The 27,241-nt window shown below is 43.1% G+C and overlaps 1 protein-coding gene across 1 annotated transcript in view; it reads left to right on the top strand.

The window, feature by feature from the left end:
- The first annotated feature begins 4,337 nt into the window (after positions 1-4,337).
- SPTY2D1 (SPT2 chromatin protein domain containing 1) overlaps positions 4,338-27,241 on the top strand; it is a 28,649-nt gene continuing 5,745 nt past the window's right edge. The window contains exons 1-4 of the mRNA XM_004050802.5: positions 4,338-4,918; positions 22,084-22,198; positions 22,959-24,494; positions 26,894-27,068. Coding sequence (XP_004050850.1) covers positions 4,859-4,918; positions 22,084-22,198; positions 22,959-24,494; positions 26,894-27,068 — 1,886 coding nt within the window. The 5' untranslated portion in view covers positions 4,338-4,858. The remainder of the gene's footprint in view (positions 4,919-22,083; positions 22,199-22,958; positions 24,495-26,893; positions 27,069-27,241) is intronic.

Below are 27,241 nucleotides of genomic sequence, written 5' to 3'. Positions count from 1 at the left end.
AGTAGTTATACAAAACAAAGTAGATCAATTTGTACTGACATGAAAACAGCTATAAGACATATTTTAAATTGAAACAAGAGAAAACCCAAGTTACATATTGTCTGAATCTGCTATGGCTGCCATAACAAAATACCACAGTCCAGTGGCTTAAACAACAAAAATTTACTTTCTCACAGTTCTGGAGGCTACAAGTCTACGATTAAAGTGTCAGCATGGTTGGTTTCTTCTGAGACCTCTTTGCTTGGCTTACAAATTGCTGTTTTCTCATTGTGTCCTCACATGGCCTCTTCTCTGGGCATGTGAAACTCTGGTGTCTCTTCCTTTTCCAATAAGGGCTCCAGGTCTATTGGATCAGGGCCCCATCCCAATGACCTCATTTAACCTTAATTACCTCTTTTTTTTTCCTTTTTTTTTTTTAAGACGAAGTCTGGCTCTGTGGCCCAGACTGGATGGAGTGCAGTGAGGTGATGTTGGCTCACTGCAACCTCTACCTCCCCAGTTCAAGCAATTCTCCTGCCTCAGCCTCCTGAGTAGCTGGGACTACAGGTGTGCACCACCATGCCTGGCTAATTTTTTAATTTTTAGTAGAGATGGGTTTTCACCATGTTGGCCAGGCTGGTCTCGAACTCCTGACGTTGGGTGATCTACCCACCTTGGCCTCCCAAAGTGCTGGGATTACAGGCATAAACTACCGCACCTGGCCCTTAATTACCCCTCTATTTATTATTATTTTTTTAGAGATGTAGTCTTGCTCTGTCACCCAGGCCGGAGTGTGCAGTGGCGCCATTTCAGCTCACTGCAACCTTTACCTCCCAGGTTCAAGCGATCCTTGTGCCTCAGCCTCCCATGTAGCTGGGACTACATGCCTGGCTAATTTTTGTATTTTTAGTACAGATGGGGTTTTACCATGTTGGCCAAGCTGGTCTCAAACTCCTGACCTCCAGTGATCAGCCTGCCTCAGCCTCCCAAAGTGCTGGGATTACAGATATGAGCCATCACGCCCGGCTTTAATTACCTCTTCAGAGGCCCTGTCTCCAAATATGTTCACATTGGGGGTTAGGGTTAGGGTTTCAATACATGAATTTTGAGGGGACCACAATTCAGCCCACAGCACATATACATATGTATGTGTGTGTATTTCCATAAATAAACCAAGGACACACCCAAGTTACATGTTTTCAAAGATACATATCCTAGATTTATATTGATATGCTAATATTATATGTTCTATGTATCCTACATATATATAGTACATTTATATATGTACATTATATATTGTACATTAGGCATAATTTTGTGTACACAAACATCTCAGAAGCATACTCAGCAACTTTATATGGTAATATCCTCTAGGGAGGGAGATGAGATTGAGGGAGGCTGATGGGAGCTTTATGTTATTTTTTTGTTTGAAAATTTTTTACATCAAACCTTATATTCAAATACTGTGCCATACATCAAAAAGTACAAAACAGAAACTTGCCTAAGGACACACAGCCCTTCCACAGCAGAGCCTGGACCTGCGGTTGGCAAAGACCCAGTTCATTCCATTCTTTCTGGTTCACACTACCCGAGTTTACCTTTTTACCAACAGCCTCTACCCACCACCCTGGTTATTGCATATCACTTGCCTTTTCTTCATCACCAAGTATCCTGAAGTATCACACTCACCTGTCCTTCCTCATGCCCAGAGTCTCACTGTCACCCAGGCTGGAGTGCAGTGGTATGATCTCGGCTCACTGCAACCTCCATCTCCCGGGTTCAAACGATTCTGCTGCCTCAACCTCCCAAGTAGCTGGGACTACAGGCGCCCACCGCCATGCCCAGCAAATTTTTGTATTTTTGTAGAGACAGGGTTTTGCCATGTTGGCCAGGCTGTTCTCGAACTCCTGACCTCAGGCAATCTGCCTGCCTCGGCCTCCCAAAGTGTTGGGATTACAGGTGTCAGCCACCTTGCCCGACCTTCACTTACTTTTCTGACCTTTATTTCCTAGCATTCTCCTAAATACACCCACTACTTGTTCTTTCAACCCTTTAATATGCTTTTCACACTCTCTAAATGTAATGTTGTAGCTGGAATTCCAACACTTCTAGAGTTGCCAGATAAATACAAGACACCTAAAGTTGAATTTCAGATAAACAACAAATGATTTTTGGTGTATGTCTTTCCAATTTAACTGGATGGGCTGGGCACGGTGGCTCATGCCTATAATCCCAGCAATTTGGGAATCCCAGACGGGCAGATTACTTGAGCTCAGAAGTTCAAGACCAGCCTGGGCAACTTGGTGAAACCTCGTCTCTACAAAAAATACAAAATTTAACCAGGCGTGGTCGCATACACCTGTGGTCCCAGCTACTTGGGAGGCTGAGGTGGGAGGATGGCTTAAGCCCAGGTCGAAGTTGCAGTGAGCCGTGATCACACCACCACACTCCAGCTTGAGTGACAGAGCAAGATCCTAACTGGATGTCCACATTTTTATTTGCTAAATCTAGCAACGCTATTCCCCACACTTTGTATCCCTAATACAGTTAGCACTTTCTGTTTTACATAATTGTTACTTGTGTTCACACAAGAATTAAAAGTTCTGATCAGGCAGGCAGGATATGGGTCTTTCTTTGTGTCATCCATAAGGTTGGGCACACAGTAGTAGTTTCCCAGGAAGTATTTGCAGCACTCAATGATAGAATATTTTACAAGGATACATGAAAATTGCTCCTCTCATTCCTTACCTCATTCCCACCTCCAGCAGTTGTTCTTGATTTTGACTAACTAGGTATTAGTTACCTAATCCAAGCCCTTTTACATTATAACTCCATGTACATAGACTTGTACCAGTTCAAATGGGCTAACTGAAATATAGTCTGGTTTGGGTAATCTAAGGGTTCTAGTCTTGGCTCTCCGATTGACTAATGGTACAGTATAAGTCTAATTTCATCTCTTCAAGCTTCAGCTTTTCATCTATAAAACAGTAACAGGAAATGCCTTATACAACACTCATGATTAAGTCAGATAATCCATGTCAAGCACTAAGCATATAGTAATGGCTCAATGTATGCTAAGTACTACAATATTGAATCTTGGGAGCTTTCCACTTATCGATTTATTAATTTGGTCAAAAAATCTTTGTTGCAGCTTTTATGTGCATTAGCAGGGAACTGTGCTGGTGATGGAAATAGTGATGGGTAAAACAGGCTTATGCCCATTTTCATAGCTCTATCACAGATATAGCCAATAGTTAAAAAAAAAGAACAAATATGTAATTACAAACTGTAAAATGTTGCATGAAGGGAAATACTGGGGGGCTGTAAGAATTTATAAAAGCGGCCCTGAGATAGCTCAGGAAGAGCTTCCTTGAGAAATGATGGTTGGCATTAATTGAAAACACCACATGCCAGTGTATTCGTTTGCTAGGGCTGCCAATAACAAAGTACCACAGACTAGGTGGCCTAAACAACAGACATTTATTGTCTTAACAATTCTGGTGGCTAGAATTCCATGATCAAGGTGTGGTTACCTTGAGGTCTCTCTCCTTGGTTTGTACATGGCTGTCTTCTCCCTGTGTTTTCACAAAACGATGTAGGAAAGAAAGGCTAATCTATAATCAGAGGAACAAACGCAGCTGCCTGTTACGTAGCTCAGGTTCCATAATGACATTCTTTTAAGGCGCAAAATAAAGTTCCAACAGCTTTGATTTTGAATTACGTTCGCAGCATTAAACCATCAAAGAGTAAGACCCAGCAGCTTTGTCTAGCATGTTTTAACAGCTTGACATATTTACATACTGTATCATTCTCACCCGTCTTAAGTGTACGATTTTTAGTACATGTATAGTGCAACCATCCCCACAATCCAGTTTGGAGGCATTTCCATCCCACCGAAAAGATCCCGAGTACCTGTTGCTATCAATCCCCTGGCGGGTTCCCACTTGCAGACCCAGGTTTGCCTAATTATTTTCAGTGTTTTTGCTAAGTCGAAATGACCTTACAGATCCAAGATAACTCTCCAAAGGAAGTCAGGACTAGGATCCCAATGAATATGAATATGAAGCATATGTTCATCAGTACACCAAAGTTATGTCAAGGCTGGGTCTGTATGTGAGAAATTCCTTAATCCATTGCCTGAGCAAAAACACAGGTTGGCTGCTCCACATAAAACTTATTTTCTAAACGGGGCAAAAGAAGTAAGCGCGTGCCCCCATCCCCGGCACGCGTGCATCTGAGTAGGAGGTAAGCGCACAGCATGTGGCCGAATTTGAGTAATGTGCATCCAAGACAGGACCACGGCGCTGCTGTGTGCGCCTGCGCAGCTTCGCGAGCGCCTAGACACAAGTAGCCCAAACCCCGGCTCGAGATCCGTCTGTTCAGCTGTTGTGGCGCCGCCGTTTTGGATCTAAGCGCCTACCCGTGACACCCAGAGAACCCAGGCCTGGCAAGTAAACCCTCTACCCCCTCACTTTCTCTACCCAGCGCTCACAAGGAGCAACAAGATGACAAGACCGCGCGCCCGGGCCACCAGCGAAGCCGCTCTCTCGCTTAGCCACACCCCCTTGGTTGCTAAAATGCCTAGTCCCTGCCCCTCGGGCCGACGCCAGCAGCCACGTATCACGTTTGTACGTGTCTCGGCCTAAAAGCGGAAGTTACGCAGGGACTCGCGAGCTCTGTGGCGGCCCTGAAAGGATATAGGCCGTGGAGGGAAGGGGGCGGGCAGACGGCATAGGAAGGCGCCGGAAGTGGTCCCGCAGAGGCGGGGTGGGAGTGGGGCTCCCGAGGCAGTGCACTTGGCTGTAGCTGGGCGCCTCGGTTAGGTGCGCTGTCAGTCCTTTCCGAGTGCCTGGCCCAGTCTCTCCCGCCTCGGCCCAACATGGACTTCAGAGAAATTCTCATGATAGCTTCCAAGGGACAAGGTGTCAACAATGTGCCGGTAAGTAGCAGCTGGGGCATCAATGTAGGGGACCCTAGTCTTCCAAGTTCGGAATGTGTGTGGCCCATGAAACTTCTAGGCAGCCGCCTATCGGCTCCGGGAGAGGAAAGACCCGGACGCCTTATTTCCTTTTCTTGGGTTTATACTCTTGGGAACTCGGGAGAAAAGAGCTTGGGACGAGACGCGGGAGCTTTCCTGTGAATGGGTTTCGCCAGCTTATTTACCCCTGCAACAGGGACTTTGAGGTTTGGGTGTTGTAGCTAGAATTGTGTGAAAGCCGTGAGTGAGCTGTGCCTGGCACGCGGTGGATTCTAGCTCTGGTAGTTTTTGGCTTCCACATAAACTTCAGCCCAGAGATTGGGAAGGAAATATGTCTGTAAGGGAGTTAGGGGGTTTGGGGTCCTTGGCTTGATAGCTTTTTGGCTGGCTTCTCATCGATCTTCAAGTCAAACGTTTAGCGATTTCTTGAAAGAATTCTCTGACTCGGCCCCACCCACTCAGCCACCGAGGTGATTAAATTATCACCTCCCAGGGGATGGGTATCATCTTTTGGGAAGAGAAGGTTAGCAGATTCCACGAAATCCTTGGCCAACAGAATAGGTGAGCTAGTTTCAGCTTCTGTTTACTTGTAGCCTTCCAGATTTCAGTCTTTGTTTAAAATCTAGGTCCCATTTGCTCAGTAGATGTTTGTCAATTCGCTTACAGTCGCAAGAGCGGTGTAAGACTTAAATGGTAAAGTGGTGGAGAGCGCCTGGTTTCTGGGGGTTGTGGCTGTTTTGCATAAGCTAATCATTTCCAGATTTTCAGATGGTACCCACAGCACAGCTGTAAACCGATAAGTTGCATGGTGATGCCTGCGGTTTGAGCAGTGAGGTGTAGAACTAAAACGGCTCTCAAAGTCAATTCAGCTAGAATTTATTGAGCTCCGACGAAGTGCTCTCCATTTCCTAGATATTCGTATATTGCAATATTCGTTTTTTTCTCTTCTACAGCTTTTTTTTTGTCTTCTGAGGCTAGTTCATTCTTTTATCCCTTTGAAAATATTGATCTGAAAAAGGTCTATATTTATGTTTATAAATATATGTATATATACACACACACAGCCATCCGTTATGCCAAGAACTCTGAATAACCATTCCTCTAAGCCGTGAGTCATAAGCTTTGCATGTTGAAGGTATAGACTCAAACCTTTGAAACCCAGATCAACAGATTTACTTTCTAGAAGCATCTGTAAATTTTCCAGATGAATCAATAATGGGTCTAGTAACCATTCATCTTTGCATAATTTGGTCTGTATTTCATTCTAGATCTTATTGAATTTCAGTAAAGGTCAAAGATAGTACTAGCTTTGATGCCCAGTACTGTTCTATGGAAGAATCAGAACTAAGTCATTTCTTATTCTGAAAGCCAGTAGCTGCTGGGAGAAAAGCAGACAGATAATCGTAAAGCAGAAAATTTCAAAATATGTGTATATGTCATAATATATGCATTATCTATGATTGGAATAACAGAAGAATCAAAAAGGGGAAAAAAGTAATTTAAAATTTAATAGATGGTCGGGCGCAATGGCTCAGGCCTGTAATCCCAGCACTTTGGGAGGCCTAGGCGGGAGAATCACCTGAAGTCAGGAGTTTGAGACCAGCCTGACAAATATGATGAAACCCCGTCTCTACTAAAAATACAAAAATTAGCCGGGCATGGTGGTGTGCGCCTGTAATCCCAGCTACTCAGGAGGCTGAGACAGAATTGCTTGAACCCAGGAGGTGGAGCTTGCAGTGAGCTGAGATCGTGCCATTGCACTCCAGCCTGGGCAACAAGAGCAAAACTTCATTTCAAAAAAAAAAAAAAATTAATAGATAATATAGCCATATATTTTATGAATCATGCATTCTCTGACCTCTCCCCGCCAAAGCTAGTAAGCCTAGAAGTTTGATTTAGTTACCAGCATTATAATTCTTATCTTTTTATGTGGAATTAAAGTCACAAAAGAAACTATTGAGGAATAGAATAAGACTGTAGTTAAATTTCTTCTTCTTCTTTTTTTTTTTTTTTTAAGATAGAGTCTCACTCTGTCGTCCGGGCTGGAGGCTGGAGTGCAGTGGCATGGTCTCGGCCACTGCAACCTCCATCTGCTGAGTTCAAGCAATTCTCCTGCCTCAGCCTCTTGAGTAACTGGGACTACAGGCACCTGCCACCACATCAAGCTAACTTTTGTGTTTTTGGTAGAGACAGGGTTTCACCATGTTGGCCAGGCTGGTCTTGAACTCCTTCCTCAAGTCATTCGCCCACCTCGGCTTCCCAAAGTGCTGAAATTACAGGTGTGAGCCACCACACCCGGCCAAATTTCGTGCTTTACTTGATTTGCTTTAACTTGATTCATCTAACTGTTCTATTTACTTTTTCCTTATCAGCTTAAAGTAATTTGGACACTTTCAAACATAAGGAATGTTAACACATTTCTAATATACCCAAACCCCGTATTTAGCATATTAACATTTCCCCATATTTATTCCATCTATTTTAAAAGAAACAAAGCTTTTTTTCTTTTTTTGCCATCTATTTTAAAAGAAATAAAATGTTTGTTTTTTTGTTTGTTTGTTACCTATTTTAAAAGAAATAAAGCTTTTTCTTTTCTTTCCTTTTTTTTTGAGACGGAGTCTCTGTTGCCCAGGCTGGAGTGCAGTGGCGAAATCTTGGCTCACTGCAAGCTCCGCCTCCCAGGTTCAAGCCATTCTCCTGCCTCAGCCTCCTGAGTAGCTGGGAATACAGGGGTGCACCACCACGCCCAGTTAATTTTTTTGTGTTTTTAGTAGAGATAGGGCTGGTATCAAACTCCTGGCCTCAAGTGATCAGCCCACCTCAGCCTCCCAGACTGCTGTGAGTACAGGTGTGAACCACTGAGCCAGGCCTGTCTTGAAATGTTTCTTGACTTGGATGGTAGTTTAAAAGGATACTTGCTTTGTAATAATCTGTTACCCTGTACACTATGTCTATGATATTTCACAATTATAAAAACAAAGAAATAGAGAGTTGGGGACTATCGTTATCAATTAACAGCTTTATTTCTGGCCGGGTGCTGTGGCTCACACCTGTAATCCCAGCACTTTGGGAGGCCAAGGTGGGCAGATCACCTGAGATCAGGAGTTTGAGACCAGCCTGGCCAACGTGGTGAAACCCCATCTCTACTAAAAATACAAAAATCAGCCCGGCATGGTGGGGCACACCTGTAATCTCAGCTACTCAGGAGGCTTAGGCAGGAGAATGGCTTGAACTTGAGAGGCGGAGGTTGCAGTAAGACAGAGGTTGCAGTGAGTGGAGATCGTGCCACTGCACTCCAGCTGGGGTGACCGAGCGAGACTCTGTCTCAAATGAAAAGAAAAATAAAATAAAAAAAAAAAGACGGCTACATCCCTCCCTGCCCTATACACACCCTGCTGTTATAAATTTACTTGATTAATTGATCTGAGAACCACAGAGGCTTTGCAATAACTAACTAGGCTGCATCTCTCTCTATTGATTGGTTCATTTTTCCCTCTTCGCCAACTTCTCCCACCTTCATTTGGAACCTATCAGAGCTAATGCTCAGAATTTCAGTCTTCAGAGTTCTTAGGTCAGACCTTTACTATGGTAAGGAAATCCAGTGACTAGCGATGATTAGACTAAAATCCAAACACCTGTACAGCCACTTCAGCCCTTCAGACTCTTTGCAGAGCTTTTTGTTGTTATTTTGAGACGAGTCTCCTTCTGTCACCAGGCTGGAGTGCAGTGGCGCTATCTCTGCTCACTGCAGCCTCCACCTTCTGGGTTCAAGCGATTCTCCTGCCTCGGCCTCCCAGGTAGCTGGGATTACAGGCGCATGCCACCACACCCAGCTAATTTTTGTATTTTTAGTAGAGACGGGCTTTCGCCATGTTGGTCAGGATGGTCTCAATCTCCTGAGCTCGTGATCTACCTGCCTCGGCCTCCCAAAGTGCTGGGATTACAGGCATGAGCCACCATGCCCGGCCAGAGCTTTATTTTTATTTTTATTTTTTGAGACAGAGTCTTCCTCTGTCACCAGGCTGAAGTGCAGTGGCATGGTCTTGGCTCACTGTAACCTCCGCCTCCTGGGTTCAAGCTATTCTCTTGGCTCAGCCTCCCGAGTAGCTGGGATTACAGGCACCCACCACCACGCCCAGCTAATTTTTGTATTTTTAGTAGAGATGGGGTTTCACCATGTTGGCCAGGATGGTCTCGATCTCCTGACCTTGTGATCCACCCGCCTTGGCCTCCCAAAGTGCTGGGATTACAGGCATGAGCCACCGTGCCCGGCAGAGCTTTATTTTTTAAAGCTACCTATTGTATCTGTCTTGAGAAGCTATGAGTATTTCCCTAATTATCATTTTTTTGTTTCTTAATTTTTAACAAATAGTTTTTTATGTTAAAGGTAGGATTGCATCAGGCCCAGAAATATTAGGCACACTATCATTTCCCAGTGGAAAACTGAATATATAATAACTGCTGATCAAGGTGATGAAACAAGTTGTCGTCACTGGCTCTGTTTATATATAAAGGAGAAAAGATATTTTTGGTAAACTTGCACTTGATTTTTCTCCCTGGGTTCCAGTAGGAAAAACAAAGTAGTTAACTTGTTTTGGTAGAATACTAGAGCTTAGAATGTGGATTCTTACAGGTTTCACATAGCTGTAATTTTTTTTTTGAGACAAAGTCTCACTCTGTCGCCCAGGCTGGAATGCAGTGATGCGATCTGGGCTCACTGCAACCTCTGCCACCCGGGATCAAGCGATTCTCCTGCCTCAGCCTCCTGAGTAGCTGGGACTGCAGCCGCACGCCACCATGCCCAGCTAACTTTTGTATTTTTAGTTAAGAGATGGGGTTTCGCCATGTTGGCCAGGCTGGTCTCGAACTCCTGGCCTCAAGTGATCTGCCTGCCTTGGCCTCACAAAGTGCTGGAATTACAGGCGCGAGCCACCACACCGGGCCATCACATAGCTATAACTGATGGCTTGTAAAGCATAAGCCAACTTATATGGTCTTTCTCCCAGTGAGACTGTGAAAAACAACCAGAAAAGCTGCTGAAGCTCTGGTATGACCTCCACTGCCACAAACCGAAAGGTAAAGGGCAAACCTTCATGTGGTACCAGGTATACCAGAATTTGGGGGTCTGCCTATAGCCCCTTAAGGATAAGAACCATAGGTAGTGAAACTAAGAGCCCAGGACATTAACTAGGACAGCAAATTCAGATGTCTTCAGGGGCCAGGTAGATAATGTAAATTCTTGAAGTAGTCTGGATAAAAAATGATAGGTGCCAAGCTCCATGTATTTAAAAAAAGCCCACGATTTGCATAGTAGTTACATTTTCTTTTAGAGAACAGTGTGGGCCAACAAAAAGTTTTTGTAGATGACTTTTTTCTGCGGTAATGTTTGATCTATAATGGATTGTAACTGGATTGCTCCCCACCCTTGGATCTGTTAACCTTAATAACGAGTTCCTGGCAATATGATATTGAGCTTATTTGAGAGCAGTTTGAGGATGGCTACCTGGGAAGACGCAGACTCCACAAAGCAGACAGATAATCCTACAGCAGAAAATTTCAAAATGTGTGTATTTCAGGATGTATGCATTCTCTTATGTGCCAGATAGTTCTTCTGCCTTACTAAATAGAATATAATGTAATCCAGCCTGTGGCTTTTTTTCTTTATAAACATGATTCTCCACTGGGCTACCCCTATGGGATAGGGGAGCTGTCTTTTAAAACATTCCAGTACCACATCTTCTGATAGCAAGGTCTGATTGCAACCCCCTTTTGAAAAGTCTTGCTAGCTCAATGTTAAAAAGATCTATGATCATATGCCTAAGAAAAAGGAACATACATCCACATAAAAACTTGTACACAAATGTTCACAGCAGCATTATTCATAATAGCCAAATGGAGTACTCCAAAATGGAGAGATTTGAGAATCTTTTATATAGGCAAGGTCTGGGGAAGCTTAACAGGATTTCAGTATTTTCTGTACAAGGTTAATGCATAGTTGCAGCAATTCGGTAGTAGGCAGTGTTTCTTTTTTGGGAAGGGTGTATTTAACATTCCACATTAAGGGTGTAATAGTAAAGGGGTCTCTTATCTCAGTCAGGTTTTTTTTGTTTTGGAGACAGAGTCTTGCTCTGTCGTCTGGGCTGGAGTCCAGTGATGCCACTTCAGCTCACTGCAACCTCTGCCTCCTAGGTTCAAGCAGTTCTCCTGCCTCAGACTCCCGAGTAGCTGGGACTACAGGCATGCACCACCATGCCCAGCTAATTTTTGTATTTTTTTTTTTGAGACGGAGTCTTGCTCTGTTGCCCAGGCTGGGATGCAGTGGCATGATCTCGGCTCACTGCAAGCTCCGCCTCGCGGGCTCATGCCATTCTCCTGCCTCAGCCTCCCGAGTAGCTGGGACTATAGGCACCCGCCACCATGCCCAGCTACTTTTTTTGTATTTTTAGTAGAGACAGGGTTTCACTGTGTTAGCCAGGATGGTCTCGATCTCCTAACCTCATGATCCACCTGCCTCAGCCTCCCAAAGTGGTGGAATTACAGGCCTGAGCCACTGTGCCCGGCTAATTTTTGTATTTTTTGGTAGAGATCGGGTTTCACCATGTTGGCCAGTCTGGTCTTGAACTCCTGACCTCAAGTGATCCACCCGCCTTGGCCTCCCAAAGTGTTGGGATTACAGACGTGAGCCACCACGCCCGGTGAAGGGTTTTTTGTTGTTGTTGTTGTTTTTGGAGATGGAGTCTTGCTCTGTCACTCAGGCTGGAGTGCAATGGCATGATCTTGGCTCACTGCAACCTCTGCTACCCAGATTTAACCCATTCTTTTGCCTCAGCCTTCCAGTCTTTGCTGGGATTACAGGCATGTGCCACCACGCCTGGCTAATTTTTTTTTTTTTTTTGTATTTTTAGTAGAGATGGGGTTTCATCATGCTGGCCAGGCTGGTCTCGAATTCCTGACCTCAGGTGATCCACCCACCTCAGCCTCCCAAAGTGGTGGGATTATAGACATGAGCCACCATGCCTGGCCAAGGGTCTTTTATCTCAGCCATGTGGTCTGAGCCTGGTACAAAAAAATAAGTTAATTTAAAACAAAAGGTCATTAATTAATAGGTCATGCTCCAAGACTCCGTCTCCAAAGTCAACCTCCTCAGGGCTGAACAACATTTAGAAGCCCCAAATAGACTCTCCATTTTCTTTCACAGATCTGAAGATGACTTGTCTCATGTCTGGGGCAGTGTTGGATTTCTAGCCTAGAGCAGTACCTCTCAACTAGTGTTTTAGGGAGAGGGTCTTTTAGAAACTACTGTTCACCTTATTCCCATAGAGGTTCTGTTATTTCCCTTCCCCATCACTACCAAGATAATCTCTTTCTGAATAACAATTAACCTTTATAGTGCTTACTCTGTGCCAGGCACTATTCTAAGCACTTTATATATTAATTAATTTAATCATCATAATAACCATATAATGAACAGTATTTTACTAATGAGGAAACTGAGGCCCGTAACTTGCCTGTAACTTGCCCATGGTCACAGAGCTAACGCTAGATATGGTAGAGCAGAGAATCTAATCCAGGCAGATTAGCTCCAGAGTTCTTGCTCTTAATCATGAGCTTGTGTTGAATGAGGGGCGTGTACTGAGGATGATATAGTGAGGAAGGTTGTTACCTACACAGCTTGAACCCATCCAGTTCCCTATCCCCAACTCCAGCCTCAGGCAGTAACTCTGTTTTTTGTTTTTTTGTTTTTTTTTTTTAATGACATTCTTAGTATACAGTAGAGTCTGATGGGAGACAAATGTAAAGGCTGAACCAAAATCATTTGGAAACTGATAGGCAGAAGGATATTTACAGCTTGTTTAGGACAGTGCCAGCATGGTTAACAGAAGTAGAGTCTGAAGGTGAGGGAGGATAAGATAGAAGTTTGGTTGTAGACCTTTCTGAAATACTGGCATTATCCAAGAGGCAGGTGGAAATTAGGGAAAGGAGGTTAGAACTAGAGATCCAAGTGTTGGAGTTAAATTAAAAACTAGAGATGAAAGTGGTGGAGCCAGGCATTGTGGCTCACGCCTGTAATCCCAGCTCTTTGGGAAGCTGAGGTGGGCGGATCATGAGGTCAGGCTTTCGAGACCAACCTGGCCAACGTGGTGAAACCTGTCTCTACTAAAAATACAAAAGATTACCTGGGTGTGGTGGCAGGTGCCTATAATCAATCCCAGCTACTTGGGAGGCTGAGGCAGGAGAATTGCTTGAACCTGGGAGGTGGAGGTTGCAGTGAGCCCAGACCACGCCACTGCACTCCAGCCTGGGCAACAGAGCGAGACTCCATCTCAAAAAAAAAAAAAAAAAAAGAAAGTGCTGGAGTTAAATTAGAAGTGACCAGCATGGGCAACAAAGTGAGACCCCCCCCCCAATCTCTACAAAAAATACAAAAATTATTAATAGCCAGTTGTGGTGGTGTGTGCTTGTAGTCCCAGTTACTCGGGAAGCTAAGGTGGGAGACTCACTGGAGCCCAGGAGTTTGAGGCCACAGTGAGCCAAGGTCATGCCACTGTACTCCAGCCGCCTGGGTGACAAATCAAGCAAGACCCTATGTATTTCTAAAAAAAAAAAAAAATGAGATGTGTTGTAGTGAGAACATTTTGGGGCTGAGTTAGGCGATCTGGATTCTAATTCAGACTCTGCTATAAACCGTGTGATTGCCAGTAAATACACAGGTGTTCTGGGCCATTTCTAACATAGAGGTTGGACTAGAGACTCCATGAGACACCTATCTGATATTATTACATTTTATAATCAGGTATGTTTTTATAAACACAATAACAGTAAAATTTACATTTAACTCCATAGCAATTATGAATAGCATCTTTTGGGGCAGGTTATTAATTTTTATCCTCTTAGCCATCCAGCTAAGCAGTTCTAATGGAACCATTGGTTTTCCAGGCCTACTTTCTTTCTCTGACTCTGATGTTCTGAGAAAATTTTTAAAAACTGTGGTGATTATTAAAGTTAAGGATGCAGCATTCTTTGAATATTCCTAACTCCTAATTCTAACCAGTTATAAATCTCTTATGTAAAGCCATCAAGAAATTTATATTTTCTACAGTTGAAACAATATGTTATCTCCTGGGTAAAGAACAGCTTTCATGGAGGAATTGACTTTTTTTTTTCTTGAGACGGAGTCTCGCTCTGTCGCCCAGGCTGGAGTGCAATGGCGCGATCTTGGCGGGCCGCAACCTCTGCCTCCCGAGTTCAAGCAATTCTCCTGCCTCAGCCTCCCCGAGTAGCTGGGATTACAGGCAATGCGCCATCCCACCTGGGTAGTTTTGTATTTTTAGTAGAGATGGGGTTTCTCCATGTTGGTCAGGCTGGTGTTGAACTCCCAACCTCAGGTGATCCACCCACCTCAGCCTCCCAAAGTGCTGGGATTACAGACGTGAGCCATCACGCCTGGCCAGGGATTGACTATCGATTCCAACATAACATACAGTAGTTGGTGTACACATGTTTCTAGACTGATGTCTCCTTATTTTCTTAATCTGGCCTAGATGATACAGTTTAAATGCAAGGAACAGATATGTTTTAAAGTGGCTTAATATTTTCTGAAGCTTTTGGCTTCAGAGTTACAAATCTTGGCAAAATCTCTGATGTTGTATTTAAATGACAAGCTTCACTGTGGTGGATCATTCATTGGGGTGTAGCAGAATGACTGAGTTGGCTTGCAGTGTAATAAAATGGATATGCTTAGGATAAAAGAAACTCTTGTCCAGCTGCTTTCCATGAAGCTCAAACAATGAAGCAGCCTGGTGCCTTGACTCAGATTCAGAATTGATGGGTGCATCCTGATGTGCTGCTGCTAGAGCTAAATATGACCATGTGATGCGAGGGGAAGTGCCAAATAGTTCTTCTGGGTTATTAAATAGAATATAATGTAATCCAGCCTGAAGCTTTTTTTTTTTTTTCTCTCTTTTTAAAAATGTTTCTCCACTGGGCTGCCCCTCTGGGGAACTGTCTTTTAAAATATTCCATTACAACACATCTTTTGATACCAGGGTCTATTGCAACCCCCTTTTGAAAGGTCTTGCCTGCTCAATGAGAAAAAGATCTGTGGTCATATACCTAAGAGAAAGGAAAATGTGCATCCACATAAAAACTTGTACACAAATGTTCACAGCAGCATTATTCATAATAGCCAAAAAGTAGAGACAATCCGAATATTCAGTTGATGAATATAAAAATAATGCATGGTATATCTATACAATGGAATATTATTCAGCCACAAAAAGGAAGGAAATATTGGTACATGCTACAACATGAACTTTGAAAACATGCTAAGTGAAAGAAGCCAGATACAAAAGGCCACTGTATCTCTCAGTGTTCTCCATGGAACCAGTAGGATTTATTTTAGGGAATTGATTATGGAGGCCTGACAAGTCTGAAATTTCTCGGGCAGGCCAGCAGGCTGGAAAATCAGGCAGGAGTTCATGCTGTAGTCTTGAGATAGAACTCCTTTTCTTAGAAGCCTCGGGTTTTGCTCTTATGCCTTCATTGGCATGATTGGATGAGACCCATCCACATTATGGAGGGTAGTATTCTTTACCTAAAGTCAACTGATTGTAGATATTATATCTACAAAATACCTTCACAGTAATGCTTAATGTTTGATTAAATAACTGGGTATTATAGCCTAGTCCAATTGACATATAAAATTAACCATCATAGCTACATATTATACGATTTCATTTGTATGAAATGTCCAGAATTTGTAAATGCATAGAGACAGAATGTAGATTAGCGTTTGCCAGGGGCTGAGGGGAGACAAGAACATGGAGTCATTGCTAAAGCTAAGAGATTTTTTGGGAGAATGATTAAAATTTTCTGGAATCGGATGGTGGTGTTGGTTATACTCTGTGGATGCAGTTGACCCTTCAACAACATAGGTTTGAACTTTGTGGACCCACTTATACATGGATTTTTTTCCAATAAGTTTTTTTTAAATTTGTGACAACTTAAAAAAACCTGCAGATGAACATAGCCTAGAAATATTGAAAAGAATTAAGAAAAAAGTATATCAGGATTCATAAAATGTATGTTAATTGACTATGTTATCAGTAAGGCTTCTGGTCAACTTTGAGTTGTTAGTAAAGTTTTTAGGCAGTCAGAAGTTATACATGGAATGTTGTTGTTGTTGTTGTTGTTTTGAGACAGAGTTTTGCTCTTGTTGCCCAGGCTGGAGTACAGTGGCGTGATCTCAGCTCACTGCAACCTCCACCTCCTGGGTTCAAGCGATTCTCCTGCCTTAGCCTCCTGAGTAGCTGGGATTATAGGTGCGTGCCATCACGCCCAGCTAATTTTTTGTGTTTTTAGTAGAGATGGGATTTCATCATGTTCATCAGGCTGGTCTCGAACTCCTGACCTCAGGTGATCTGCCCGCCTCAGCCTCCCAAAGTGCAGGGATTACAGGGGTGAGCCACCACGCCCAGCCGGGATTTTTTCTTACTGCACAGGGTGGTGGCATCCCATGCTACCATGTTTAAAGGTCAACTGTATATCAAAAACCATTTAACTGTATACATTAAATGGATGAATTTTGTGGTATATGAATTTTATCTCAAAGATTTTCTTTTTGAGACAGAGTCTTGCTCTGTCACCCAGGCTGGGGTACAGTGGCACAATCATGGCTCACTGCAGCCTCCACCTCCTGGGCGGAAGCCATCCTCCCACATCAGCTGTGTAGCTGGGACTACAGGCGTGTGTCACAATGTCTGGCTAATTTTTGTATATTTTGTAGAGATGGGGGTCTCATTATGCTGCCCAGGCTAGTTTCGAACTCCTGGGCTCAATCAGTCCTTCCACCTCAGCCTCCCAAAGTGTTGGGATTACAGACATGAGCCACCATGCCTGGCCATTCAAAGATATTTCCAAAAATATAAAGATGATCTCTAGTGACCCAGTCTTTTTTTTAGGTTGTGAACCTAAACTTTGTCTAAGAGTGTTTTAATATCTTATTGGTATTTGTGCTGTTGAGGTTTTTTTTGGTTTTGGTTTTGGTTTTGGTTTTTGTTTTTTGTTTTTGTTTTTTTTGAGATAGGGTCTTACTCTGTTGTTCAGGCTGGAGTGCCATAGCACAACCATGGCTCACTGCAGCCTCGACCTCCCTGGCTGAGACAATCCTCCTGCCTCAGCCTCCCGAGTAGCTGGGACCACAGGCATATGCCACTGTGCCCAGCTAATTTTTAAATTGTTTGGAGAGACAGGGTCTCCCTATATTGCCCACGCTGGTCTCGAACTCCTGTGCTCAAGCGATCCTCTCGAATTAGCCTCCCAAAGTGCTGGAATTACAGGTGTGAGCCACTATGCCTGGGCTGAGTACATTTTTAAGCTACAGAGGATATAAGAAATCAATTGATTATGGCTCAGTTTATATAAACAAGATTAAGCCTCATTAAAGCAGTGCTGACCTTGCCTTACTGCTAGCTTTTTAAGTTGTTGAAGATCAACAAAATAGACATTGTATAGATTTATTGAGTTTCTGCTGCATCATAAGGACAGTACAACAAGTACTGCAAAGTTGTTGGGTTAAATGTGAGACCAGCTTAAGTATCCTTAATGATTAGAGGTGTTTAAAAAGGCAGAATTTGAAGTTGACGTATAAATTGATGAGAATAGGTGTATATTTTGAAAAAAAGCTAAAAGTAGCCTTTGTTGTTGTTTTCAAAGCAAATCTGAGTTCCTGAACACCACCTTCCTTGTTTTTCTGCCTTTCCTGTATTTTTGTTCCCTAAGTCAGTGTTTCTTTTCTTTTCTTTTCTGTTTTTTGAGACAGAGTTTCACTCTTCTCACCCAGGGTAGAGTGCAGTCACCCAGGCTGAAGTGCAGTGGTGCGATCTCAGCTCACTGCAACCCTTCACCTCCTGGGTTCAAGCAATTACTGCCTCAGCCTCCAGAGTAGCTGGGATTACAGGTGCCCACCACCACGCCTGGCTAATTTTTGTATTTTGATGGGGTTTCTCCAAGTTGACCGGGCTGGTCTCGAACTCCTGACCTCAGGTGATCCACCCGCTTCAGCCTCCCAAAGTGCTGGGATTACAGGCGTGAGCCACCACGCCCGGCCTCAGTCAGTGTTTTTAAAGAGCAGCACATATACGGCCTGGATATAAATGGTATACAAATATACCATTTAAAATATTTCTACATTTTTTTACAAATAAAATATTTTTTATTTTAATAGTATGTATTTTTTTTTTTTTGAGATAGAGTCTTACTCTGTTGCCCAGGCTGGAGTGCAGTGGCTCGCTCTCGGCTCACTGCAAGCTCCGCCTCCCGGGTTCACGCCATTCTCCTGCCTCAGCCTTCCGAGTAGCTGGGACTACAGGCGCCCACCACCACACCTGGCTAAGTTTTTTGTATTTTTAGTAGAGACAGGGTTTCACCGTGTTGGCCAGGATGGTCTCAATCTCCTGACCACATGATCCACCCACCTTGGCCTCCCAAAGTGCTGGGATTAAAGGTGTCAGCCACTGTGCCTGGCTTAATCGTATGTATTTTTATATGAATTGGAAAAATATAACTAGTTGTTCAAGTCAAGTCATTTTGTGGATATTATTGCTGAGGTAAAGCTATAATAACGGCTCATGATGTTTTTGTTTTTGTTTTTTTGAGACTGAGTCTCACTCTGTTGCCCAGGCTGGAATGCAGTGGCGTGATCTTGGCTCACTACAACCTCTGCCTGCTGGGTTCAAGTGATTCTCGTGCTTCAGCCTCCCAACTGGCTGGGACTACAGGCATGAGCCACCATGCCTGGGTAATTTTTGTACTTTTAGTGGAGACAGGGTTTCACCAGAGTTCGAGGCCAGGCTGGTCTCGAACTCCTGACCTCAAGTGATCTGCCCGCCTTGTCTTCCCAAAGTGCTGGGATTACAGGCGTGAACCACCGCACCCGGCCAACTCTGTATGTTTTTTTAAAATAGTAAGTAATGGTAGGAGTAGTATACCACAAAGGCAAAAATCATAAAGGTAGTATGCAAATGACTGAAGCTTACTGAACACTGCATTAAACTATGCGCCATTGACACTGATGTTTTCCATTTTGGATACCAGTATTCAGTCAAGAGGAGCTTTTTGGTTTGTCATATCCCACTTTCTATCTCTTGCAGTCCCAGGTTAAGACGAAAGATATCTATCCCAAAATCATGTTAGATAGTGCTCAATGCTGGGTTATTTGGACAGCAAACCAGTCCTGTTTAAAATAAGTAATGCTAATATATGTATTTGCATTTTTCTTGGGGAAAACCTTGTATGGGGCTTTGTAACTCTTTGAGCTATATAATGGACAGGGACAGGAAATTTTTGTTTTTTGTTTATTGAGACAGAGTCTTGCTCTGTCACCAGGCTGGAGTGCAGTGGCGTGATTTTGGCTCACTGCAGCCTCCGACTCCCTGGTTCAAGCAATTCTCTTGCCTCATCCTCCCAAGTAGCTGGGCTTACAGGCAGGCACCACCACGCCCAGCTAATTTTTGTATTTTTAGTAGAGATGGAGTTTTACCATGTTGGCCAGGATGGTCTCGATCTCCTGACCTGTGATCCACCTGCCTCAGCCTCCCAAAGTTCTGGGATTACAGGCGTAAGTCACTGCACCCAGCCTTTTTTTTTTTTTTTTTTTTTTTTAAAGAGATGAGTTCTCACCATGTTGTCCAGGCTGGCGTCTTAACTCCTGGGCTCAAGCTGTCCTCCCGCCTCAGCCTCCCAAAGTGCTAGGATTACAGGCTTGAGCCACTGCGCCTGGCCAGGAAAATCTTAAGTGTTAGCGAAAAAAAATCCACCTTCTTCTGCTTCCAAATCCCTTAATGGGATGGAGTGGAGTGAGTGTGTGCCTCTGCTTATAAGTTTTTTGTATGTCTTCATTTGAATCATATTCATGGTGCCCTTTCCACGATGAAAATGTAAGATCCTTGTGATTAATACCTATGTTTGTGGTTCTTTTCTTGTAAACAAGGGCAATTTTATATATATCTAGTTAGGTTAGCAGTATTACTTCTCCTTTCTCCTCTCCCTTTCCTTCTCCCTTTTCTCCTTTAAATATTGAGCCCCTATCCACTATGGAAAGAGTCTAAAATTAAATTTACAAAGATATGGACTTTAAAGGATCTCACTGTGGCCTAGCCAAGGTGACTGGGAAAGAAATCTGGATGCTGTCTTGGGACTTCTCTCTGTTAGGGATATGTCACTTCTCAGCATTGCTATCATGCAAGATTTTCAGGTTGGATTAGAGCCTGCTTCCTTGGCCAGCTGCTTTGTTGGCAGACTAATTTAGTTGAAACTTCCAGCCTGTTTCAAGATACGTCGTATTTGGCAGCCTTATAGTAAGCACATATCTTTTGGTTTTCCTCCAAGAATTTCATACATATTTGGGAATACTTTTTTGGTTCCTGAGTTGTTCCTAAGTTGTCTCAATTTGTTCTTGGACATGTTTCTTTTTCTGCTAGCCACAGCAACAGGTACGTTAGATGAGAATGCATCTGCCTAACAAAACAAAAAAAGGAGGATACTTTAAAAATTTTATTTCCTGGATTTCATGTGGAATGGTCCTAGAGGTGAATCATCCCTGGTCTGAATTTATTTTAGCTCTATGTTCATCATATTTCTCTCATAATAGGTACTTATAAAGTGGAAATATTTTTCCTTTTGTAGTTCAAATTAACATTACTTGAGTTTAGTAATTTCTTGATGCAGTTATATAAAAACTGAGGTCCAGAGACTTCATCTGTGCCAGGATAATGTAAGCTTTTTTTGGGTGTTATAGGAACCTGTCTAAAAAGGAGGTTGTGAGGCAAATTAACATTTAGTGAACATAAGAGCTACAGTTAAAGGTTGCTGGGAATTGGGCCTTTATTGCATAGATTTTTTGAAATGCTTTTTTGCTGTGGTTTGCCCCAGCCTTTGTGTGTGGTCAAAGTAAAACCTCAGTGTTTCCGTGTTCTAAGCAAAATAAAACATGTAGCTATGAGTCTCTACTAGAAAATCATCTGGAGTAGTCAGGAGAGAAAATAGTTGTGGGGAGTAGTTTTTTCTGTTCATTTGAAAAGTTGGACTTTGAAATGCTTCTTTCTAAGGCAGGCTGTTTTTAAACTCAGAATTTTATACATTTACTTACTTACTTACTTATAGATTGATTGATTGAGACGGAGTTTTGCTCTGTTGTCCAGCCTGGAGTGCAGTGGCGCAATCTCGGCTCACTGCAACCTCTGCCTCCTGGGTTCAAGCCATTCTCCTGCCTCAGCCTCCTAAGCAGCTGGGATTACGGGTGTGCGCCACCATGCCCGGCTAATTTTTGTATTTTTAGTAGAGATGGAGTTTCACTATGTTGGCCAGGCTGGTTGCTAACTCCTGACCACAGGTAATCCTCCCACCTCAGCCTCCCAAAGTGTTGGGATTATAGGCGTGAGCCACCGCACCTGGCCTAAATCAGATTTTTTTTTTTTTTTTTTTTTTTTTTTGAGATGGAGTCTTACTTTGTCGCCCGGGCTACAGTGCAGTGGCACAATCTCGGCTCACTGCAACCTCTGCCTCCCGGGTTCAAGCAATTCTTCTGCCTCAGCCTCCTGAGTAGCTGGGATTACAGGTACCCGCCACTACACCCAGCTAATTTTTTGTGTTTTTAGTAGGAATGGGGTTTCACCATGTTGGCCAGGCTGATCTCGAACTCCAGATCTCATGATTCGCCCGCCTCCGCCTCCCAAAGTGCTGAGATTACAGGCATGAGACCCCGAGCCCAGCCTAAATCAGAATTTTAAAACACAAATAATCGATTCTTCTAAGTGGTGATTTCATTTAGTTACCCAGTCCAGGTTCTTTTTTGGAAAATAGCCTGAAAACAGTGTTTCTGTGAATTGTTCATTTATGCATTATTTTGGGATGTTACATGGAAACTTTGTACCCCAAAATCACCATACGTAATAAATAGTCTGAAATTTTATAGCTAAGCTTTATTATGGGTTATATGATCTCTCAGTTATTCAGAATAGGTTTCACAGTTAACATTTATACCTCTTATTACCTGGCACAGTGCCTTATACCTAATAATGTATTTTAAAAGTTGAATTGCTTGTAACTTTTACTGTTTTTGTTTTTAGAAAAGGTATAGTTTGGCAGTGGGGCCTCCAAAAAAAGACCCAAAAGTTAAAGGTGTCCAATCAGCAGCTGTACAAGCTTTTCTTAAAAGGAAAGAAGAGGAGCTGAGACGAAAAGGTATGTATCTATAGCCTTATTCTCAATTTTAAAGTATTCCATCTTCACCATCTAGCTTGTACTAAACCAGTGGCTGTTTATAAAAACATAATAGGCCAACAGATTTGGGAGGGTGTGTGTGTGTGTGTGTGTGTCCAGGTTAACTGCCTGTATTCATGGCTTTACATATGTTATCTCGATCATTTGTATAAACGTTTTCTTTTTTTCTCCCCTTGAAGTAACAGCTTTTTGGGGGTTAGTAGCCATGTCTTCTAATTGGCCATAGTAAGTCCCCAGTAAGAACTCCATTCTTTCTTTAATCTTGGTTCTGAAAGTGTTTCTACCCATTTTGTATTTTAATTTTTATTAACAGAATGCTATCTAAGAGGCTAAAATAGAGATAAGTTTTAAAGTCTTTATTTCGAATAGTTCTACTTCACGCAAATACAAAGAAACTGATTCAATATGTTTATTCATTGAATCATAATAACAACTACTAAGTGGATACTAATGTTCTCTTAACTTGGTAATGTATTTGGTTTGAAGTATTTTCTATATTTAAAGCTGAAAACCAAGTCTCCCACTTGCTTAGTCATATAGAAAAACCCATATGTCTCCCACTCATTATGTAAAGATGACTCAATTGATACTTGTTCAAATGACTTCCTCATTTGATTCCTAGATGTCTTCAAACTGTAACCTGAACATTGTGTTTTCACTTGAGCATACTGCAATCTTGAGATCTTGAAGTAATAACATATTCTTGTTTTGTCCCTTTTAGCCTTAGAGGAGAAGAGGAGAAAAGAGGAACTAGTGAAAAAGCGAATTGAGCTCAAACATGACAAGAAAGCAAGAGCTATGGCCAAGAGGACAAAGGATAATTTCCATGGTTACAATGGGATTCCTATTGAGGAAAAGTCAAAGAAGAGGCAGGCAACAGAAAGCCATACCAGCCAAGGAACCGACCGAGAGTATGAAATGGAAGAAGAGAATGAATTCCTTGAGTACAATCACGCAGAGTCAGAGCAGGAGTATGAGGAAGAGCAAGAACCTCCCAAAGTTGAAAGCAAACCAAAGGTCCCCCTTAAAAGTGCCCCACCACCCATGAACTTCACTGATTTACTCAGGCTGGCTGAGAAAAAGCAGTTTGAACCAGTGGAAATCAAGGTAGTGAAGAAATCAGAAGAGCGACCTATGACCGCAGAAGAACTTAGGGAGCGAGAATTCCTTGAACGAAAGCATAGGAGAAAAAAACTTGAGACAGATGGAAAACTACCTCCAACTGTGTCCAAAAAGGCACCCTCTCAGAAAGAAAGTGTGGGCACAAAACTTAGCAAAGGTTCTGGAGACAGGCATCCTTCTTCCAAAGGAATGCCCCTTCCTCATGCTGAGAAGAAATCAAGACCCAGCATGGCCAATGAGAAACACCTCGCTTTGTCTTCATCCAAATCCATGCCAGGAGAGAGGATCAAGGCAGGATCTGGCAATAGCTCCCAACCCTCACTTCGTGAGGGCCACGACAAACCTGTTTTTAATGGAGCTGGAAAGCCTCATTCCAGCACCTCTTCACCAAGTGTCCCAAAGACTTCTGCTAGCAGGACTCAGAAATCTGCTGTTGAGCACAAAGCCAAAAAATCTCTGTCCCATCCTAGCCATTCCAGGCCTGGGCCCATGGTCACCCCACACAATAAGGCTAAGAGTCCAGGTGTCAGGCAGCCAGGCAGCAGCTCTAGCTCAGCCCCTGGGCAGCCCAGCACAGGGGTTGCTCGACCCACAGTTAGTTCTGGCCCTGTGCCTAGGCGCCAGAATGGCAGCTCCAGCTCAGGACCTGAGCGATCAATCAGTGGGTCCAAGAAGCCAACCAATGACTCAAATCCCTCTAGGCGGACAGTCAGTGGTACATGTGGCCCTGGACAACCTGCAAGCAGCTCAGGTGGCCCTGGGCGACCCATCAGTGGTACAGGTAGTTCTGCAAGACCCTTGGGCAGCTCTCATGGCCCTGGCCGGCCTGTGAGCAGTCCACATGAACTTCGACGACCAGTGAGTGGCTTGGGCCCCCCGGGGCGGTCTGTCAGTGGCCCTGGGAGATCCATAAGTGGCTCAATTCCAGCTGGACGGACTGTCAGTAATTCAGTCCCAGGAAGACCAGTGAGCAGCTTGGGACCTGGGCAAACAGTTAGTAGCTCAGGTCCCACTATAAAGCCTAAGTGCACTGTTGTCTCCGAAACAATTTCTTCCAAGAATATCATTAGCCGGTCCAGCAATGGACAGATGAATGGAATGAAGCCTCCCCTATCTGGCTACAGAGCTGCCCAAGGTAAAATTTCCCCTCACCTGAAAGAGTATATATTTGTCATTAGGAAATTGGAAAGAGTTTTTATATTATCAGGGACCCTTTGAACCCCTCATGTGCTGTCTTTTAATGTGCTGTAGTGTTGATAGAATCGTGATGTTTTATCTGGCTTCTGGTTGAGAGTTCCTTGTTTTTTTGTTTTTGAGACAGGGTCTTGCTCTGTTGCCCAGGCACAATCACAGGCTCAAGCAGTTCTCCCATCTTAGCTTCCCAGGTAGCTGGGACTATAGGCGTGTGCCACCATGCCTGGCTAACTTTTTATTTTTTATAGAGATGGGGTCTCAATATGTTGCCTATACTAGTTTCTAACTCCGGGGCTCAGAGATCCGCCTTCCTCAGCTTCCCAAAGTTACTGGGATTATAGTCATGAGTCACTATTCCCTGCTGAGAGTTCCTTTAATGATCATGGCTTGGAAAGGTCTTTAGAAAGAGACTTGTCTAGGATCTCTGTGTTCACCCTTGAAATGTCCCCAAGTGTGATAAACTTAGCTTTTTGATTTGTGAACATTCAGGGTGAATGTACGTGACTTACATATGTATGCTACAATGGATGAATTAATTTTTTCCTGAGAACTAAAGAGACCTGTCTTCAAGGATCAGAGTGTAATCGGAAGCTTATTCAGCAGATATTTCTTGGGCACCCATTATGTGCCAGGAACTGTTTTTAGATTGTACTTGTGTTTCTGCTTGTTATAGTGGTTAGTATCAAGGTCCTAAACACTGATCCTTCAGGAATCTGCTGTCCCAAGGTATATGATCATTGGTGGCACCTGCTAGCTGCTAGGTCGTACTTGCTTTATGCTAATAGACATTTATTAAAGCACTTGGTTTTTTTGTTTGTTGTTTTTTTTTTTTGAGACGGAGTCTGGCTCTGTCGCCCAGGTTGGAGTGCAGTGGCGCAATCTCCGCTCACTGCAAGCTCCACCTCCCGGGTTCACGCCATTCTCCTGCCTCAGCCTCCCGAGTAGCTGGGACTACAGGCGCCCGCCACTACGCCCGGATAATTTTTTGTATTTTTAGTAGAGACGGGGTTTCACCATGTTAGCCAGGATGGTCTCGATCTCCTGACTTCATGATCCGCCCGCCTCGGCCTCCCAAAGTGCTGGGATTACAGGCATGAGCCACCGCGCCCGGCCAAAGCACTTGTTAGGCTCCACGGAGAATATAAAAAGGAACCAATGATTGAATTACTTGTTTTAAATTTCCTAGTTCAACTAGACCATTGATTCTTAACAAGGGCAATTTTGCCCTCCAGGGGACTTTTGGCAATCGTCACAACTGGGGATGGGGGATGCCACTGGCATCTACTGAATAGAGGACAGGGATGCTGCTGACAAACAATGCATGGGATAGCCCCCTGACAGCAAAGAATTATCTGGTCCGAAATGTCATTGAGCTAAGGTTGAGAAACTAAGCTAGGGAGACAAGCCATGCATATTAAAAACAACCGTAGAAGAACAAAAGAAGTGTCTGTAATCAAAAACTAGAAAGTAGTTGTTCCCAGATCCTGGGCTGTTGATCAATGCCTGTCTTTTGCAAAGTTTTTATCAGTCTTTTGGTAAAATGACAAAAATAAGGATAATGTAGTGAGTTTTTCCTACAGTCAAACTTACTCAGTTTGAACAATATAATTCTGAGAGTCATTCATACTTCATTCAACTTTAAATTTTTAAATGAAATTGTGATTATAGTAGATGGTAGTTGCTACTTTTGGTGTCTTGGCAAAAGTTAATGATTCTGTGGAGGTTTGTAAATTGTATTTATTTTTAGAAATTTTACTGATTTTGGCCGGGCGCGGTGGCTCCACCTGTAATCCCAGCACTTTGGGAGGCCAAGGCAGACAGATCACCTGAGGTCGGGAGTTCGAGACCAGCCTGACCAACGTGCAGAAACCCCATCTCTACTAAAAATACAAAATTAGCCAGGCGTGGTGGCACATGCCTATCATCCCAGCTACTCGGGAGGCTGAGGCAGGAGAATTGCTTGAACCTGGGAGGCAGAGGTTGCAGTGAGCCGAGATCACACCATTGCACTCCAGCCTAGGCAACAAGTGAAACTCTGTCTCAAAAAAAAAGAAAGAAAGAAAGAAAGAAATTTTACTGATCTTATAAATTCAGAAATATTGGCACTACTAAGCTAGAAAATGTAACAAGATATTTCTGGTAAGCCCTGGGATAAAACAGGAGTTCTGTTCCTTCTGGATACCATGACACAGCAAAGATGATGGCTGTGTGCTAAGGGCCAGCCTGCTTGCTCTGGTTTTAAAGGATACCATCTTAATGATGACTCACAATTTCAGTTTACATAGAACTGCATTGGAACTATTTTAAATTGTAATGTTCTTATAAATAATGGTTTCTTAGGTCCTCAAAGGCTTCCCTTCCCTACTGGTTACAAAAGGCAGCGAGAATATGAAGAGGAAGATGACGATGATGATGAATACGACTCTGAAATGGAAGATTTTATCGAAGATGAAGGAGAGCCTCAGGAAGAAATATCCAAGCACATTAGAGAAATCTTTGGTTATGACCGAAAAAAGTAAGACTAAAGAAGATTCAGATAACTATGACATCCTTTTTTTTATTTTGAATAATTCATGTCATGGGCTAATAAACTAATAGTGGAGGCACTGAATACAATTCTTAATTAGGAACCTTTGGGTGATTGTTATTTAAATAAATATACTCTTTTAGCACTAAATATTTTATATT

This window comes from Gorilla gorilla, chromosome 9 (assembly GCF_029281585.2).
Source record: "Gorilla gorilla gorilla isolate KB3781 chromosome 9, NHGRI_mGorGor1-v2.1_pri, whole genome shotgun sequence".
Classification (NCBI taxonomy): Eukaryota; Metazoa; Chordata; class Mammalia; order Primates; family Hominidae; genus Gorilla; species Gorilla gorilla.
This window is presented reverse-complemented; position numbering and strand designations above follow the sequence as displayed.